Source organism: Phlebotomus papatasi, chromosome 2 (genome assembly GCF_024763615.1).
Source record: "Phlebotomus papatasi isolate M1 chromosome 2, Ppap_2.1, whole genome shotgun sequence".
Classification (NCBI taxonomy): Eukaryota; Metazoa; Arthropoda; class Insecta; order Diptera; family Psychodidae; genus Phlebotomus; species Phlebotomus papatasi.
The window spans coordinates 82768964-82790320 of NC_077223.1; the positions used below are offsets into that span (position 1 = coordinate 82768964).

Consider the following 21357-nt stretch of genomic DNA (forward strand, 5'->3'; position numbering starts at 1 on the left):
TCATTATTAGTTAACATTATAAAGGGCTACCCTGGTCAGCAACCGAAAAACCTTATTTAACCATTCTTGTAGAAGATTGAATTATAGGATACATATCGAGTCCGATGAACGATAACCCAATGGACCACCGTTGGCATAAAGATTTTACAAATTCGCAATAATTAAGCCCGATTATCACATATTTTGAGAAATTATCTGCAAATAATTAGATGAAAGTAGTCTAATGTAAACAGATAACGCAGTTTGTACTTCCACAGTTACTGTAGTTGTTTTCGTACACTGTTTCACACTTTTTTTTCTTATTTCTCTAAATCTTTTCTTTTGCTTTTTATCGAACGATCTCAGTGTTTTGTTGGTTAAATAAGCGGCTGTGCTATCTACATTTGGTGCAAATGACTAACCAACGATGGGTTGTTTGTAAGATACTGATAAAAAGTAAATGCAGTTACCGATCCAACCGACGATTTATAGGGTATGGAAGGATCATTTTCAGAGGCTGTACAATAAGTTAACCAAATTTTCATCGTTTTATTATGATAATTGGAAGCAACGTTAAGACGATAATTTCCTATAGGGAAAAGGGGATGAGTAAATATGAATTAAGTGTTTACCTAAAGGCCTCTACACACTAGGAGAAATTTCTTAAAAAATGCCTTTTTAAAGAAAATTTCCCTTATCCTTAAAAAAGGAAATTTTTGACAAAAATTGCTTCTAGTGTGTAGACACCCGAGAAAATAATTCATCCTTTAATACTATTTGAAAAAAAAAAATGTAATTTCGAAAACATAATTTTTCGTTCTTGTGATAATTTTGGTATTCTGAAACTTATTAAATTCTACTATTTACAATAGTTGATAGTTTATACAACCAGAAAAAAGAGTCAGATTTACTCGAATTGATGTTAAATGGTTTATCTTTCGTTGTGATTTGAGATAAATTTTACTTCTATTTAGGCGTAATATTTAAAAGAGTTATTTCAACTTTTTCCCGAGTAACTTTTATTCTTTTTTTCCTAAAGTTTAGATGAAAAAAAGTTAGAATAATTCATTTAAATTTGATTAAAGTATATTTTTAAATGGAAAACACTTAAGCATATATTTCAGTCGAGATTAAATTTTACATCGAAAAAGAGCAATAAATACACCGATATTCATCGAGTTAATTCAACTCTCAGTGAGAGACTTGTTTCAGCTCTACAGATTGATTTTTTCTTTGTGTAATATTGATTATATTTATACTTAAGAATATTTAATTCGTTGTAAAATTTTTTTAAAATAAATTTTATATTCATAACTTTCAGGAATTGTAGGGGAATGTTGGTATGGTTCGCACAGAGTGAACCTTCAAACAATGCAAATTTTCTCTTTGTGTGCAAAGAGCTAGTTCGTCATTTCTAAAATAGATAATTATTAAGCTCCTGAGACGAGATAAGAAATGGTAACTCTTCTCTTTGCACACAAAGAGAAAATTCGCATCATTTGTAGGTTCACTTTGTGCGAACCATGCTTACATTCCCCTACCATTAACAAATCTTAAGTAATTTTAGAAATTTTACTATAAGTAGCATGTTTTTTTATTTTTTTAAATAATATGATAAATTAAAGTTTTTTTTTTTTAAATTATGAATGTAGTCTATTTGTTGTATATGAGGAGCTCATCGTGAAAAATGAATATCAAAAGTGGCAGAAAGAGAATTGGAAGTGAATTTTGTTAGCGAGGATTTTGAACATTTTTGAGTGTATTAGTGATTCTGTACATTCCCTTCTCTAACGCTGTTCTGGACGATTAGTTGCCTCGCTGAGGCGATCTGGCACGATCGAAGGGGTAGAAAAAACACAACGTGGGGAAATAATTGTGCTTTGTATCCTTCACACTATGAAAGAGTGAAAGGGATGGGGAAAGATGTCTTTTTGCATTCATGATTCTAAAAATAGATCGAAATCAATTCTTCAAATTTCACTCTCTGTCTGAGGTCAATATTTTTAATATTTTGCATTGCATGGCTTTTAGAGAAAATTTACTTCTTCCAAGTCGATGATAACGTGGATTTTTATGCCAAGCCAAGGGGGATCACTTATTGGAAGTGGTATACATCTGACATGGACTTGTCTCAAATCTTTGCAAAATTAAATTTAAAAACAATATTCTTTCTATTTGTATTTTTTATAAATATTTCACTATGCAATATTTTTAAACTTTTTTCTTATGTTTGGGTCTTCATACTATGTTTTCTTTTGTTTGGTTCGAATGATTTACGATATTGATTTTAATTTGCAACTTTCAGCTCTTATTGTGCAGTTGATCTAGGCGAAACTGCTAAGCCTGTTTTTTTTGGTATATGGGTGCGTGACTATAGCTCCGATTTTACAGAGCCGATTTTGATCGTAAAGAATTAGTTGTACTTAAATGACCAATAATTCTCTTCTAGCATTTTTAATCAAAGATTCCTCATGCACTTAATAACATGTTTAAGATACTTTTTGCGCAACATTATGTCTATACACTTTACTCATCTGTCATATTTTTTTAACACCGATAATTTTGTCCACGAAAGAAACGACCACAAAGTATTATTGATACACGTTGACAATATTTTTCGAATATTTCTTTTAACTTTTATGTGTAACAAATGACCCGTTTGACACCAGAGGGAAATGGGGGCATCTTATGCCCTGTAATTATCCTGACCAAACCCTGAACGAGTCTCAGAGAAAAATTGCAAGACTTGACCACTGATGAAGGTTTGGAGACCGAGCCGAAAGCTCTGGAGATAGTTGATGTGTTTCCCTGAGTGATTGTCTCTTCCCGACGACTTCCGGATTCCCCTATTGTTGATTATAATTTAACGTCGGCTTATTCCCACAATATGTAGTAACCGTAATATATTAACGTATTTTTCTTTGTAATCTGGTACTATAAATATTTACTGAAATGTGATATGAGATGGAATTTGGCAGTTTTCAAAACGAGATAAAAGTCTTACAAAGTTTTGAATGAGAAGTGAAAATATTTATAAAAAATACAAATAGAAAGAATATTGTTTTTAAATTTACAAATTTATGTTTATTTATATTTGAGGAGCCCGGAGCATGAACTGGGTTTACATTTTGCACGAGCCAAAGCTGCGTTCCTATTTTAACGAGGAAGAATTGGGAATAAGAATATTCGGTGGCAGAATTGTGAAAAGAATTTTAGGGAGCTAGAAATGGGATTGACTATCGGTGTGAGTTTGCTATATGTATTGGTGTCGCTTCTCTGCCGCATCTCTCCATGATTAGATGGGAGGCTGAAACAATATCTATACGGTACTTTTCATTCTCTATCGACAAAGATTATTTTGCACCATTTCGATTGAAAATATATTTTTCTGATTATTTTTCCTAAAATGATACGAACCAAATTTATTTTCTCAACAAAAAAAAAAGTATGTAGAGTTGCTTTCGCTTTGAAGGGCTTTTTTTACAGGAATGAAAAAAATGTTTTTATGTAAGAACAAAACAATTTTATGATAAAATTTAGATCCTCACAAATCTTTTAAGAATTTTCTTTTTTGATATGAGGCCGTTTAGCCACAAAAAAGTTCTCTTATATATTGGGATATATACAAGAAACATCAATAATTCAATTGGAATATCAAAAAAAGACAATTCTTAACCCTTTAGGGAGAACCCGTGACTCATAGAGAAAATAATTTTACCTGACTACCTAAAGTTATTTCTTTCTAATGTTTGTACGTAATTGTATTGTAGAAAGTTGAAGGAATCTGGAATATTTTTTTTTCAAATCTACAGCTATTTCCTATATAATAAATATTTAAGATCAAAAGTGACGAATTCTCAAATTACTGTATTGATGAATGTTTTTTATAATTTTTTTTATTAACAATTTTTTTTTTTAACAAAAACCTTATAGGAATAGAAAGTGCAATACTCATACATCATATTTTTCATTAGAGTGAAAATTTATCATTCATTGATATTTTCAGAAAAAATACTTAATTTTTTGGGCTATTTTTGTCCCTATATCGTCAATAGAGGTAAGAGAACTACCCAATCCGACGCTGTTGGATTTTCCAAGGTTAGATGTAAGACGTTTTATTGTTTTTCTTTGTCAATTTTATTTTTATTGTTGATTTTCGGTCAGTAAAAAGTGTCTCGTCCTTAAAGAGTTAAACAATTTGTGAAAGTTTTCACGGGAAAAAATTATAATTTACGTAAAACCCTTATGGCATCTATACTAGAGAAATTTATGTCCATATTTGACAGGTTTTCTTACACAAGCGTATTGAATTTGGTTCAATATAGACATAAATTGGAAAAACCTCCAAAACATGAACCATATGTCAACAAAATTTTTGAAGTTCAGTCGTCTCACGGACTATTTTATTTCACCCGGATGAAGAGCTCACGGATAACCTTTTGAGGAAGAGATACTTTTCACTGATCAAAAATCAAGAAAAATGAAACCGGTAAACAAAATCAATGAATTGTCTTACCTTTGAAAATCCAATAGAATCTGATTCGGTGTATGTTTTGCTTCTATGGACGACAGGGACAAAAACAGCCCAAAAATATTTTTCTGACAATATCAATGAATGATAATTTCCGCTCTAACGAAAAATAATATGCATAGTTATTGTACTTTCTAGTGGCCAGAGATTTTTGCTTAAAAAAATTTGGAAATATCAAAAAATATTAAAATTCGTTCATAAATGCAGTAATTTGAAAATTCCTCACTTTTGAGCTTAAAATTTTCTATATACACTTGCGTTTAAAATAATAGAATCATCCATGAAAATCCTACATTTTAACCTTTGCGATTTTTTTTCCAATTCATGGGAACAATCTTGATATAGCAATGCTCAAATAATTACTGAACATTTTTTATTTTTTACTGATCACTTTTTTTGTTTTTTACTGCTCATTATTAATTTTTTTCTGACCAATTTTTATTTTTTACTGCTTATTTTTAATTTTTTGCTGACCACTTTTTATTTTTTTACTGATAATTTTCAATTTTTTGCTGCTAATTTTTAATTTTTTACTGCTTTTTTTGCTGACCACTTTTAATTTTTTACTAATCAACTCAAATATTTCCACTGATCGAGTCTAAGCTTTTACTGACCAAACTTATCTTTTTACTGACCAAATTTTACTTTTTACTGAAAAAATTCTATATTTTTACTGATAATTTCGAATTATTTGCTGATAAAATTTAATTTTTTGCTGACCATTTTTAACTTTTTACTGCTCATTTATTTTTTCCCATTTCTTATTTATCCTAATCTTTTTTACGTAAAGACTGTATATCTGTACCAAATACTTTATTAACACATTTTTTTAGTTTTCATAAATTTACTTTACGGATATTTGTGGCATTAATGCCTAAAAATGATCAAAAATATGTTAAGCCATGCCTAAACGGGGATCCAAATCCGTCCCGTGGGCAACCCATTCCTTTAGACAAGTGTTAGTCTTTCCCTCACAGGCACAGTGGGCAACGGTTAGAGCTTGGCGCTCAATTCAAACTCACAGTCAGTAGAGCCCTCTGCCGATCTATCGATCGGCAGAGAGAGACATTCAGTATGGCTCAGGCTGTTGAGTGGAGTGTCACGGCTCGTGCGGTGGGCCGTTGTTTCACGCCACTTAAGCCCTGAGCCTCCAATATCCCCACTGTAAAGCCCCGTGGCTTTACAAATCAGATAGTGGGATAGTGTCCGTGCCCCAAAAGTGGCCGCGAGTGGCGAAAATAGTGAAAAAAAATGGGTTGTGCAAGTGCCGATTGCGCAACACATGTGTTCGTGAGTGCTTGAAAAGTGCAGAAAATCAGCCCAAAAAGGCAGAAAACCCTTGGTAAAAGGGCAGCGGAGGGTAGTTGCTGATCGTAGGAGTAATCCTGGGGAGGATCAGGAGCATATCCTACGAGAAAAGTGGCCAGAATCGCCGGAAAAATCAGATAAGTGGTGTCATAATTCTTGGAAATCACCAGGATTTCCAAGAATTCCATATTGAATGAATGAGAGTGAGAGAGAAATTAATCACATGAAATTGCTTGTGATTAGTTTTTAACTCTTTTTAATACAATTTAGGGATAATTTTCAACGAGAATTTGTTAGACTTTTCTTAAAATAATTAAAAATCCCTAATGCTGCATAGTTTTGGCGATTTTAAGCCCTAAAATGTCATGAAAAGTTGAGATATCGCGACAGTATTTGTGTTGGGCGATTTAATTTTTAATTAAAATAATTTTTCCTCAAAGTTTAAACAAAAAAAAATGCCCTGAAATGATTGAAAACTCATAATGCATGTAAATTAAGCCAGAAAAAGTCCCTGAAAACCCAATGAGTTGGTAATTCCTTGGATGTGCGAAGGAAACATCGAGTTTTACACAAATATTTCGTTCAAAATTACAAACTTAAGAAGTCCCTTCAACATTTTAGCTGAGATTTTCTTGCATCGTGAGTGATATTTGTCTAGAATTTTCTTATATATCCTTTGATAGTTTTCAGAGTCAAATGTTATTGTCATTTATAGTGTGACGGTGACTGATGATTGAGTGTTAATAACTGGTTCTGGGTGTAATTCACCCAAAGTGTTTTTAAATTTAAAGTTTCACGCAACTTTTCCAGATAAGCAAGTAGATGCTGATATAAATACCATGAGGGAGTCTAAGTCGCTAAGGAGCTATTCAGTTAGCGATCGAGTCAACAAAAGATAACAGTGACTTCATTTAAGGGCAGTGGAAGTAGAAGAAGCGTCTGAAGGACTGAGGGTAGACCCACGAAGACTTCCAGGAGCGAGTAAATGTCCAGCATGATAGAAATGAAGGATCTTCTTGCGACATGCAACTCAAGAAGTATCTTACTTGCTTCTTAAATTAAATCATAGCGATCAGAGCAGACAACTTCTTAAAATAGATTTTTAATATGTAAGCCCGAATTCTAAAGATTGATTTGCTTTAAGTTATATTTGCAGATTGACATGGGAAATGTTTGAGGCTATGGAACCATCTGTGATTGGATGACTGGTAATCTTCAAGAAATTCCCCAGGAGCAATCAAAAAAAATATATATATATCACACAGCAGAGATAGCCTCGCTCAAATCCCAAAACTACACAGATAAGGAGCAGAAAAATGTCAATACAAAATCTATGGCCGTCAGTAGCAGAGTCTTCAACGTTCATTTGATCCACTATATACAGCTCTTATGGATATACATGAGGTGTCTATTCCTGGGGGTGAGTCTATATAATTATTTTGCGTGAAGTGCTGGGATCAAGGATTCACATTTAGAAAATTGTAAAATTGTGGCGTAGTCAGTACGCGTAGCTGTTAATTTCTAGATGTAAGGGTATCATCCTTGATCTTGAGCAATTTGTTGCAAGTATAAGATAATTACCAGTTAAAGAATTCGGTATTAGAATAGATTTTTAATCTAGATATCGAGAGAGTCTCGTTAGCGTTTTGAGATGCGATAGTAATTAAACAGACAAAAGAAATAGAATCGTATCCAGAACGGAAGTAAAACCTTAAGCGGGGTTAAATATTAGACAGACAATAAATTAATATTTTGCAAGCGATTAACTAAACCGAACTAAGAAAAAGAAGACTCGTTCAAGTTTATTAAACTAAACGTTGGGAAAAAGATGCCCTAAATTTTGAATGAACGCTTCAACGTAATGTATATTGCCAATTGCAGTTCGCTGTGTATGTTGTCTGCTGGAAGAAGCGGACTTGTTTTTTTTATTCCTGATCCATTGGTTGAAGTGTCAGTCACAGTAGTTGGGTATTCAAATCAAGAAAGTCAAAAGCATTTAAAGCAATAAGAGAAAGGTATATTATATCCCAAGATGATTCAAAGTTAATAGAATTGAAAATAGATTGTTGACTAAGTTAAAACAAGGATTAAAGATTAAAACAATTTAAAAAAAAATACGAGCTGAATTTAGATAGTTAAAATATCTCAATTCTAGATGGTTATATCGGTGTTAAGTTCGAGTAAAGGTACAAGTCGGCTAAGGGAGACTTGTATTTAAATTTTTTTAAATTTGTTAATTATTTTCTTCTCATGAATAATGGCCAGAATTGATAATCTTTAAACGTTGTTGGTACTGACAAGTTCGAATGATATTTCAGAAATTAAAATAATTCTAAAAATGTCGTCATTTAAAGGTGGTAATAGACTCATTCTCGAGACAATAAGTTTTATTAAACACGTAATGGTTCTTGCTTAAATTTTGTCGGTCAATAGCTCCTCGTCGACTACGGTCACAGCATTCGGAAAGTTAAAGCAACTGCAGAACTATATTTGCTTGGATTTGACCGGTTAATCCAGTCGTTTAGAAAATTGGGCTTAGAATACCAAATTGTTAATTTTCAAGAGATAGTGGTAACATCCTTGAACAATTCATTGCAAGCCTGAAACTGTGTATTGTCAATGAATTCGGTAATAGGAATTAATTATTAAATTAAAAACGAATTAAAAAAAAAAGAAATAATTTCAAACCAGGTAAATTATTGTAAAACAATTCCTATACGATAGAGTAAAATAAAAAGAAGGATCGGATAGATTTCTTCGATTGAATATGAGACAAATATCACCTAAGTCTTGAATAAAAGCCCAATAGTCCGTAATTCAATTTAAAGAACGAATCTTGCCATAGATTTGCGATTCTTTGAATAAAGTTGCAATTTCCAGCGGTGGGCTAAGGTGCTATCTCTTATCCAATTGTGTATAAAAAGTTAAATATTGCAGGCAAAGCAGAAAACATATTAATTCAAGGGATAAGTTAAAGTTAGCAGAACAAGATTTAGACTATTGATTTGTTTTACTAAAGAAATATTAAAATGTTAGACCTGATTAGCGAAAATGTCTGAGACCTTTTAATATAGTCTTGTCTGTGTTCAATTATGGGGAATAGGAAAAGTTACCGAATTGACCATTGTACTCAAAGGCCAAATATCTGTTGAGTACGTATAAAATAAATAAATAAAGGTGTTGGATTGTTACAAGCGATTATTTGGCAATAAGACAGCAGTTTACCAAATGTTGTCGGCTAAATTGGACGACCAAATCGTCGTCGGCTTAAACCTTTAAGTCTTCTGAAAGTTCAATCAAATGAAGAATTAGTTCTACTTGAATTTGGCTAGTTGTGTACTAGTTGTTTTGAATTTATTGCCTAAATATCTATTAGTAGCCGATTAAGTCAAGAATGAAGTTTACCTTCTTACGTTAGTCTGTATTCGCTAGTCAGGGGCATGACGTTTCCTATGCTTCCCATATGTTTCTAGCGTGCCGATAAAACTTTAAAGTTTGTTCTGTGTTTTCTGTCATTGTGGAATGAATTAGCAAACAATACAAATACAAAATAGAAGTCAATTTAATATCGAATGGGCAACCGAAAGCCCCAAATTGGCAACCTACTTAGTTTTGGAGATATCTCGTGAAATGTTTGCGAAAACAGGGAAAAATTTACACTAAAACTGGTCGCATTTTTGAGAGCTTATGTCATTCCCCTGTCGCTAGTAGACTAATTAAATCGAATGCGATAGTCATTGTTTTAAACTAGATATGATTGGTAATACTAGTTAGAGGAAATACCTCTTAATTGATGGTGTGAAATTTAAGTATAAAAAAATTGGAAGGTTTCCGGATTAATTATCAATATTTATGTATCGGTAGACTAGACATGGGAATTGTTCTTAGAATGCATATAGGATTATGCAGTGAAAGAACTGTTCCATAAGTCTTCTAAACAAGTCCATAACAAGATGTATTGCGAAATGAATACATAAATATATGGACCGACGTGAAGAGCAGTACAGCGGAAGAATGAATGCAGTGACCGAAGGATGGCCGAGTCGGGTCAAGTCAACCCTCAACCGTTAGCAGAGTTCTGGATGATGGACAGAAAGACGATATGACGTTGCTATCAACCCACAACCATAACGACAATCTAAGGGCGAAGAAGACATCACGCAGATGACGATATCAACCCTCAACCCAACCAGCCGAAGGACGAAGAAAGTAAAAATCAGTTGGATTCTAACTTGAAGAAACCGGGCGTAAATTAGTGAAATTGGAGTTAATAGAACAGGAGGAGACATGACATCTAAACTAGTTTGAAGTTGAACATCGAGAAATTCGGTTATTGCAGCCTTTGAAATCTGGATTGATCTTAAAGGAAGTCGTTATTCCAGAAACAAAATACGCATCAGAATGTGGTTAAATGAAACTCATGCGAGGTCAGTCATTAATTCCGAAATTCGGTAATACTAATGGTGTTAATAGAGCAAGTAGAACGTGAGAGTCTTTTGTGTTTGATTAAGATGCAGGCCAGTAGCGAAAGCCTGTAGTGTTTTATCAAAAGTGAATGTGATCTCATAAACACTGATGCAGCAAGTAAGACTCTGAAGGGGTTAAGGTCCGATACGAATCTTTTGATTGAATGTTTCGGATCAGTTCAATTGTCTTAAGCACACGTGTAAAACTTAATGTTATGTTCCAGTTCTCGTTTCAGATGCTGACTGATAACCCAATACTCCCATTGAGATGTTCTAGTTTTAACATCGTGTATATGGTTGAGTTACTGCAGTTGGGTGTCTAGCATCGTAGATGGCCATCGGAAAAGGAAATCTAGATCTAGTGAAGAAGACGTCCAACGATATTGCGCAATTGTCGAGTTTATCAACTAAGTTGCTCGATGTGTGGATTGTAAATGTAATCCACGGTTTACTCCAATCCCAGTGATATGGCGGGTTCACGATAATGTGTTCGAGTTCCCTTGCAATTATTGCGATGTATCATGCGAAAGATTGGATGTAAATGTCTGGCATCAATCCCAGTGGTAGGCGAAGTTCGATTCAACTTCGTGTTACTATCACGTAAGGGATAGGTGTTACAGGTTACGCCATAGTGCAACGGGGTTCGTGTCAAGCTGGATGCGCTCCTCGTGATATTGGTTGGACATTGCAACACAATGTCCTCCAATGGCCCTATCATAATTATACAAACGGTTCCATCCTGCTCCCTTACTTCTTTCTCACCGAGACGGTGAATATCAGGATTGGCCGATTGTTAAGCCATGCCTAAACGGGGATCCAAATCCGTCCCGTGGGCAACCCATTCCTTTAGACAAGTGTTAGTCTTTCCCTCACAGGCACAGTGGGCAACGGTTAGAGCTTGGCGCTCAATTCAAACTCACAGTCAGTAGAGCCCTCTGCCGATCTATCGATCGGCAGAGAGAGACATTCAGTATGGCTCAGGCTGTTGAGTGGAGTGTCACGGCTCGTGCGGTGGGCCGTTGTTTCACGCCACTTAAGCCCTGAGCCTCCAATATCCCCACTGTAAAGCCCCGTGGCTTTACAAATACAGGAATATAATGAATTTTAAAACAAAAGTAAGTTTCAGGTAAAATTTTCAGAAAAAATGAAGGCGCGCTATTTAAAACTCATAAAATTACAAAAACGCTTGGTTTTAAAAGATAGGAATATTAAATAATTATAATTTTTATTGACAATAGGCATTACATTTTCTAAAAAAAAAATAAAGCTTGATCACGTATAAAGATTGATATTGTAACATAAAAACATCAAATTGGGGAAATTTCTGAAGTGTGCTATTACTGTTGCCGCCACTGTATATATACCAATAAATAAGAGAAATTTTGTGACTAAACGGACTCATATCACAAAAAAAATCTTAAAAGATTTATGAGGATCTAAATTTTATCATAAAATTGTTTTGTTCTTACATAAAAACATTTTTTTCATTCCTGTAAAAAAAGCCCTTCAAAGCGAAAGCAACTCTACATACTTTTTTTTTTGTTGAGAAAATAAATTTGGTTCGTATCATTTTAGGAAAAATAATCAGAAAAATATATTTTCAATCGAAATGGTGCAAAATAATCTTTGTCGATAGAGAATGAAAAGTACCGTATAGATATTGTTTCAGCCTCCCATCTAATCATGGAGAGATGCGGCAGAGAAGCGACACCAATACATATAGCAAACTCACACCGATAGTCAATCCCATTTCTAGCTCCCTAAAATTCTTTTCACAATTCTGCCACCGAATATTCTTATTCCCAATTCTTCCTCGTTAAAATAGGAACGCAGCTTTGGCTCGTGCAAAATGTAAACCCAGTTCATGCTCCGGGCTCCTCAAATATAAATAAACATAAATTTGTAAATTTAAAAACAATATTCTTTCTATTTGTATTTTTTATAAATATTTTCACTTCTCATTCAAAACTTTGTAAGACTTTTATCTCGTTTTGAAAACTGCCAAATTCCATCTCATATCACATTTCAGTAAATATTTATAGTACCAGATTACAAAGAAAAATACGTTAATATATTACGGTTACTACATATTGTGGGAATAAGCCGACGTTAAATTATAATCAACAATAGGGGAATCCGGAAGTCGTCGGGAAGAGACAATCACTCAGGGAAACACATCAACTATCTCCAGAGCTTTCGGCTCGGTCTCCAAACCTTCATCAGTGGTCAAGTCTTGCAATTTTTCTCTGAGACTCGTTCAGGGTTTGGTCAGGATAATTACAGGGCATAAGATGCCCCCATTTCCCTCTGGTGTCAAACGGGTCATTTGTTACACATAAAAGTTAAAAGAAATATTCGAAAAATATTGTCAACGTGTATCAATAATACTTTGTGGTCGTTTCTTTCGTGGACAAAATTATCGGTGTTAAAAAAATATGACAGATGAGTAAAGTGTATAGACATAATGTTGCGCAAAAAGTATCTTAAACATGTTATTAAGTGCATGAGGAATCTTTGATTAAAAATGCTAGAAGAGAATTATTGGTCATTTAAGTACAACTAATTCTTTACGATCAAAATCGGCTCTGTAAAATCGGAGCTATAGTCACGCACCCATATACCAAAAAAAACAGGCTTAGCAGTTTCGCCTAGATCAACTGCACAATAAGAGCTGAAAGTTGCAAATTAAAATCAATATCGTAAATCATTCGAACCAAACAAAAGAAAACATAGTATGAAGACCCAAACATAAGAAAAAAGTTTAAAAATATTGCATAGTGAAATATTTATAAAAAATACAAATAGAAAGAATATTGTTTTTAAATTTAATTTTGCAAAGATTTGAGACAAGTCCATGTCAGATGTATACCACTTCCAATAAGTGATCCCCCTTGGCTTGGCATAAAAATCCACGTTATCATCGACTTGGAAGAAGTAAATTTTCTCTAAAAGCCATGCAATGCAAAATATTAAAAATATTGACCTCAGACAGAGAGTGAAATTTGAAGAATTGATTTCGATCTATTTTTAGAATCATGAATGCAAAAAGACATCTTTCCCCATCCCTTTCACTCTTTCATAGTGTGAAGGATACAAAGCACAATTATTTCCCCACGTTGTGTTTTTTCTACCCCTTCGATCGTGCCAGATCGCCTCAGCGAGGCAACTAATCGTCCAGAACAGCGTTAGAGAAGGGAATGTACAGAATCACTAATACACTCAAAAATGTTCAAAATCCTCGCTAACAAAATTCACTTCCAATTCTCTTTCTGCCACTTTTGATATTCATTTTTCACGATGAGCTCCTCATATGTAGTTTGTCAATTTTAATTAAATTCAATCGAAATGGATAGTTAAGTTGATTAAATAATAATGTTCCATCATAAACCAAATTAAGATATTTTGAAAGAAGTCTTATTTTGTATTAACTTGGCAATGGATAATTTTTCTTGATTTGCACTGGATTTGCAAAGAGTAAAAGATTCTGTTGAAGGTTTTATAATAAATTTTAAAATGGTTGATAATGAAAATTTTTAGTTCAAATTCTTTTAGAATTCCACAAATGCTTTATCAGTGCGTCGGTTTATATATGAAGATCACTACAACCAAATAAGGACTAAACAAGCAGGTTTTTGGCTATATTAGGTCTTTCTTAAACATTCCTATAAGCCACGGAAGAAAATGTTTAATGGCCTTTTAAGCAAAATTCAACAGAAAATTCCTTGCAAACATATACCTAGTTCAAAGATTTATCTCACTACAAGATCTATTAAGAAGCCCATTCATTTGACTTAAGACTGATTGAGAAATCAACTTATAAAGTCTTCTCAATAGCCGTTACAGGGCACAAGTGTTGATCCCGCTAAGTAAAAATAAAATATAATGTAGTGAAAATCAAGTAAGGAACTTAAAGAATGTTCTTTTAGCTTTATTGCTAAAATTTATAAGACTGCTGGCTTTGAGGCCAAGGCACAGCTTTCAAACTCTCTGAACTGATACTCTGACTTTAGCACACTTTATGTGAATCTCAAAGTGTAATTAAAGAGATGCTGCATGCAAAGACTTAGAAGAGTGGCCACCTAATCACCCTGGTTCACATTGTCTTGGACATTGCCCTGAATTTCGTCACTCCGGCAATTCCGCCAAGTTTGTGCAAGAAGTGGGAAGTTGATTAATCAGCAATTCATATGGTCGAGCTCTCTGGTGGTGTCTCCACAGATGCAACTTGCAAGAGCAACACCACAAAATGAAGAAAGTGATTAGCGAAAGTGCCTCATGGGCGTGCAAAAGCCTGGGATGGTTATTTTTTTTGTTCTCTCTGGCACAAGATGCAGAAAAAAGCCAGCAATGAGATGGTTAAAGCACGAGAGATGAAAAAAAGAGCTCAGAAATGAAGACTTTAAGAGGCTTTTTATTTGTGAATACAGAATACATATTCTCTGAAGATTACGAATATTACGATAATATTAAGAATATTGAGAATATTTCGAAAATTTTATGAATATCGTGAATATTGGGAATATTTTGGAATTGTAGCGAATATCGTGAATATTTCGCCATTATTGCTAATAGGGAATATTTTGAGAATGTTACGAATATAAAACAATTTTTTTTGAATATTTTGCCTAATTTGACAAAACCGATTACAGAGCACAAATTTGCCTTAGTTAACTGCCCCCTGAATTTTTTTTTCTTTTGGAATCTGGCAAAAATGCAAGTGAAAAGATGTTGGTGGAAGAGGAAGAGGCCATATAAATTTATGCAAATTCTTCCTGTAGATGCAGCACTGTTGGGGGATACTCGAGAAAATGGCATGGAAAATTGCTGCAGTTTGAGGGAACAAAATCAGTGTGATAGCATCGGATGGGATACCTTACCTTGACTAATGGAGTTTCCGCTGAGACCACTGGCGGACATCTCTGATGGCTGCAATTTGTCTTCCATCTCTCTTAAGCGGGATGTTAGACTTTGCGTGTGGAGGAAGAGGAACAATGTGCAGGACACGGCAATCAGTGCCACAATATCTGTTGACCTGGAAAAATAAAGAGGAAAACATTTGTATTGATTTTATCTGGAGGAGCCAGTTTCTGGCATCTACCATCATCCAATATATGGGTGAAGAGGTGAATAACCTGGCCACAAGAGAAGCTACACACTCAATATTGTGAGCTTCAAGTGGATGGGTTTGAGCCCCCCAAGAGATGCTATACGAGAGAGGAAATCCTATACAAAAATAGCACATTTGCCAGAAGAGATCAATAAGACAAATAGAAAGTTCATTTTGAAGTCACTTTTCGGCGACATCCGAATATTGAACGTGAGATAACAGAGAAAAAGCCAATCAATATTCGGTACATCTGTCTCAAGAGCCATCAGTTGCATTGGATTGTATGGGAAGCGGTCACAAATTTAACGGAAAAAAACTATTGAGGGGCTACTCGCAGGGAATTATGGAAGAATAGTCCCTAAGGCTTGATTAGTGGATTGGATATACTCTTATCCAATGTAAGCAATGCTTAATAGAAACTATAGGGGAAAGTACCCTCCTTTCGAAAGTTCATGTCCTCCAATAATGTGAATTTTCCTTTATTTTCCTAAGAGGCTTACACATAATTATCAATAATTGATAATAAGCTAATTAATATTTAATAGAAATGCATAAGCCACTTAGGAAAAGTAAAAGAAAATTCACATTATTCGAAGGCATGAACGCTCAAAGGGAGAGCACTTTCCCCTAAATGGGCTTTTCTATTTCCAGAGTTTTTTTTCGGGACTTACATGGGCTTCAGAACTAAAACGAGCTTCCGACCTAGGGCTTAGTAATATAGCTTAAGTTCTCTAGGGTCGAAAGAACACCTCTTCAATTGGAAACACGCATTAACCTCATTAACCTTATGATATTTAATTTTATTTAATGCACCTAATAGAATGCAAGTAATACGTTTTTCAAGTGTAATGTCCAACGCACAATCACTTTTGTTTGTAAACATGTTTCCAAAATTTTCTAGAAGTGTGAGCGAGACAACTACATCTAGATCTCACTCACTCTCATTGAAATGTCAAAAACATGTTTACACAACAAATGTTATTGTGCGCTGGGCATAATAGGTGTTCAAATTTCATATCCCAAATGGTACAAAATAGGGTGTCAATAGGTTAGGATACTATTTCTTAAAGTGCCAATGGGTACTTCCTAGACCCTACTTACTTATCGGGCAAGATTTGTGGGAAAATTATGACTCAGTATTTGATATTAAAGGTCAATTAGATATTAGCCTTTGAAAAGCGACTAAAAGTGTCTGATTATAAGGCTTATATTTAGGTGATGTGTATAAGTCTTAGCTACGAGTACGTGGCATAACTTCTCTAATTCCTTATCAGCCAAAATTTTTAGAAAATTCTGTATTACTTAGAATGGGACTATAAGGGGTAAATACTCTATTAGATTCTGAAGAACTAATTTAATTCGTTGCAAATTGGAAAATTCGGTCTGGACTCTAATCTGAAGACCGGATTAGAAGCAATGCTAAGATGGCGATGGACAAAATTAAAACAAGTGAAATCCTCGAGGGACAAGACAAGGATTATGAAGTATTTTGGAAGAAACAGTTAGTAGAAATCAAATTTAATAAAAATGGATAATAAAAACGGAAACGATGAAAATTTAAAGTTTAAAAATAGTGAAATATTCTTGTCAAAGGAAAAACAAGAACTTCCAAAGCATGAATTGACGGAAACACTAGACCTTTCTTGACTTTCGCAATTTTATTCTTTACGACGTAAGTCAAGAAAGGTCTAGTTCCGTCAATTCTTGCTACACCCCATCGGACCGAAATTCTTCACACTTCCAAAGCATTTTAAAAATGCAAATATGATTAGTGCCTTTATATAAAGTTCACATTACGTTAGTAGTACACTTTACTTTACGTACTTTACGTTGTACAAAATACAATATTTGATTCATTGACTGAGCTGCTATTTATTGATTAAAAATTGACAAGTTTATTCAGAGTAGAATCATTTGATGTAATAAAAACCAAATATCCCCTGTTAGTAGATGAGATAAACAAGTTCATGAGCGAAGGATTTTTGAAAAAAAATGGATTTTTGAGAGAATTTTATACAAAAAATTATCATATTCGGCGTATTTTACACCACAGTTTGCCCTTTAAAGTAAGTGGCCATCAAGAAAACAAAAAATCCATCGTTAAAGTGCTAGTATAACACATAATTTAACAGGAAATATTTGTTTTTTCTTTATTTTAGGTCGAAGGAGTTGTGACTACCAAAAAAAATATTTCCAAAAAAAAAGACTTAAAAAATCGGGTCCTAATGGTTGAATTATAGTTTAATGATAGTTTAAATGTTGTACTTTTATTTGCTTAATAGCTTGAATTAAATAAATTTCTAAAATTATATTTGAAAGAAATTAAAAAAATTTGCTATTTTTAGTCTACGTGATCCACGTTACCCATTAAGATATGTTTGGTTTTGAAAATGTTTAGAAAAAGGGCAGGTACTAATTTTTAAGTAGAAAATTCTAGGTTTTGTAGTAAAGCAATTAATATATTTCTCTTAAATTGCTTTTAAAATAATAGTTTTGTAGGGACAATTTTACATAAGATTTTGTCCAAATTTTATTACACATGAATCCCCATGAAGATTTTTAATTCTATCGTACTTCTTGGTCAAAATTTCAAAAAGTTTGATAATGCAAATTTCATAATGAAAGATTCAACTTTGTTCATAAAAATTTGAACGATAAATCTATTTTGTGCTCCTTAACCCATTCCTTACCATGGTATTATACATCATACGCAAATTGAGTGATTTTTGATGATTTATTTCTGGGCAATTTTTATCCGAATTGCTGTCGGGAATGGATTTTTAGTAACGTTAGTTATTCAATTACTTGAGAAAAATAGTCCGACAGAGATGAAATTACATTTTGTTATTATTTTTTTGCTTCGCGGAAGGTCATGCAAAATTTTTGCTCAAAATGGCGGACGGAAAATACGACATCCCGTCGAATTTGTTAAAAATGGCCTTTTTCCTCTTTTCTGATTTGAATTCTAGTTGCCAATTTGTTTTCTTGGATAGTTACTCTGTCTAAAGTAATAGAGTTTGTAATGAATTAATACACAGAATTTAAATTCAGTGACCGTTAAGACGTGTGTTTGACAGAGGCTCCCCGCGCCTCCATAAGAGATAATTTTTTTTTCTTTTCAAAAAATTCATCTACTAATCTGTAGGAAACTAATCCCAAAATATGAACATTCTATCTCAAGTATTTCTGGTACATTGACTGAATGGGTTAACTTAGAAAATTTCACAAGCAACCAAAAAGAGTAAAATTCTGAAACACTTTTCTAGCAACGAAATTTTATAACTCGACTTATATCATCTGTAAATTTATTAAATTCTCTTTCTAAGTGCATTAAAATCTCAAAATCACAGAAAAGTGACTTGGCCCCTTGTAATTTCTAAGGAGCGATATGGATAATGCTTACTGTATTTATTGTTGTTGTAAAAAAATATTAATTTAATAATGATTTTGACAATTAAATCAATAGATTATTAATATATTTTTAAGATTTCTTTAATTATGAAAATTATTTTAACTTTTTAATAATATTACTAATTTAAAACCTAATTCATAGCAAATTATCATGAGATAGAAAAGAAGCATTAATTTATTGTAAATAGTTAACTCACGCTTTGTCTATACAAAAATCACAAAAATGATTTATTTTTTGTTAAAGAACTATTATAAATATCTAAACTTTCACTTTTCACCTTTAAAATATTTCTTAGACTCACTTTTATAGGCTAAAAGTGACTCAGTTGAGTCGTGTTCCTGTTTCACAAAAGTACCACTAATAAGTCAATTTTCTTTACTTCAGAAAGTAAAAAAAAAGAATAAAAATGTTGAAAGATATTTTTAACAAGGCAATTGAGTTGCTCAGATTATATGAAAATTCATTAAATGCTATTTTTCAGAGTATATTACAATATTAAAGTTCTTCTTACGTAAATTTGAATGCCTAATAAATTAGCTAAATGAATCTTTTCTTATTAATTCTTATAAGAATTAATAAGAAGATCCTTGCAGAATTAGAATTTACTTTTAATTTAGGAAGTGTTTTCATGGTCAAAGTTTCTGTTTCAAGAATAGTATTCCTTGATTTAAATAAACAGAATAATATTATAGTGGAGAGTATTTTTTTTAATAATTGTTCTTATCAAAGAAAATTTGAGTGGACCAGTTCTTCTGTGAGTAACCTCTAAATATCAATGGTGTTACGAGAAACCGCAGTGATTGCTGTCGATGGTACTTCATTTTCGGCTTCGATCGTCCATCTGGAGATGCTTGCCCTCACGTTCAAGACACTTGATCGTAAATTGCGGACTAACTAGCCGCAGCCACAGAGCACATAAATTAGAGACCAGTTTTTTGAGCCTCGACCATTGTTGTGAAGCAAAAGAAGTGCCTTGTGAACGCCATCGTGATGGATTAATGAGGTAGGTCAATATCGTCAGAAGTTCTTTTTATCCCATTTTCACCCACTCCAACAATGACGAATTGCCTTCAATCGGATTGTGGTTTGGTCGATGGCAAAAGAGTTTGATGGCATGTACGCACTGCGTTGGCGGCACCAAAAGTTTCTCGATCGTATTTCATGAGGTTTCACTCTTCTGACCGACTGATCATTTCGCATCAGATTTGGATTTCTTTTTTCGAGAACGACAGATAAATCATTGGGTCGTGCAGCGACAGTTTACCATTAAAACCAGAGATAGGCTTTATCTAGTTTTGCGATAAATCTCCGAAGAGTCTAATTAATGGCTACTGCAACATTTCTTCTGAGCTGCTGAATTATATAATAATGCCTGACCATTACTGTGCGTCTTCTATGGAAGAATTGACCAAGATGTTGAGATAGTATGTTCCGTATGTTCACAGTACAATTAAATTGAAGAAATAGTGTATGGTATAGATTTTTTCTAGCAATACAGAAACAATCTTTTTATGACTCTTTGATATTAATCACTTCGTGATCAAATAAAGGATTTGTTGTGTAACATAATTTCATAGAACATTTCACCTTTATTACCATTTCGCCAGGGGAGGAGCCTTTCAGAAAAGCTATAAACAATAATAATTTTTGAATATGTTTAATTAAAACAGAGAAACTGTTTATAGCTTAAAATGAATATTTTTTATTCACTGGAAGTATTTTGAACTCTCTTAGAATGGCGCTTCCTGTGGCACCAGAATAGAACTTATTTATAACCTTACAAGTTAATTTATCTTGAACTTTATAATCATTAAAACAGAAAATCTTTTAATTTTTGTAAAAGTTTAACGGTCTTCTTAGACACTAAAACTTTTTGAAAATATATTGAAATTGGTCAGAGTTGCAATAGATACGTTAGAATTGCAAAAACGTATAGAACATAGCCTCAATCAACTTAGATTATTAAGCTAATGCTTCAAAGGAAATTTTTATTAAATAGGGGAGAGCCGACATGTTTGAGACACATTTTATGTTTTGACTTTAAAGCATTATTTTCAAAATTCAGAAAATGATCTTGAAATTTTTATTAAAATAAATCGATGAGTGTATTTATTACATTTACTTAAATAATCAAAGTATAATCTACTGCGTCTCAAAGTACCCGAGTCTGAAACATGCAGGTCTTCCCTACTAAGAGATTTGAGAATATTTTTAATTAGTGAACGTTGGGGTTTGTGGTTTATTTATAAGCAGGGGGAGGTTGGGCACCTTTGAAGTGGGACATCTTTGAAATAAGACTTTTTCAATTTATTTTTAAATGGAACTGAACCCTATCCTGATCTAATTTTTTCTTCATAAACCAATTGTAAGGCTTAATTGTATTATGATAACGTTCTTTAAAAATAGGAGAAAAAAATCCTATTACAATAGTACCCCAATTCGAAGGTGTCCCACTTCCCCTACAAATTTATCAGAATAGTAATTGATATTAAAGTATACATATCTTGGTTTTTCTTTTAATACAGTTCAAATTCATTACGAAAAGGTATTTTGA

At 33.2% G+C, this 21357-nt stretch overlaps 1 protein-coding gene across 2 annotated transcripts in view; it reads right to left on the reverse strand.

The window, feature by feature from the left end:
* The window catches only part of LOC129804703 (heparan sulfate 2-O-sulfotransferase pipe), a 99202-nt gene that overhangs the window by 33904 nt on the left and 43941 nt on the right, over positions 1 to 21357 (reverse strand). The window contains exons 1-2 of one of the 2 annotated variants that reach the window (XM_055852245.1): positions 15383 to 15527; positions 15162 to 15316 (exon numbers count right to left, since the gene is read on the reverse strand). In XM_055852245.1, coding sequence (XP_055708220.1) covers positions 15162 to 15228 — 67 coding nt within the window. In that variant the 5' untranslated portion in view covers positions 15229 to 15316; positions 15383 to 15527. Of the gene's footprint in view, positions 1 to 15161; positions 15317 to 15382; positions 15528 to 21357 lie in introns of those variants that run through there. The other variant, XM_055852244.1, reaches the window with a different exon arrangement.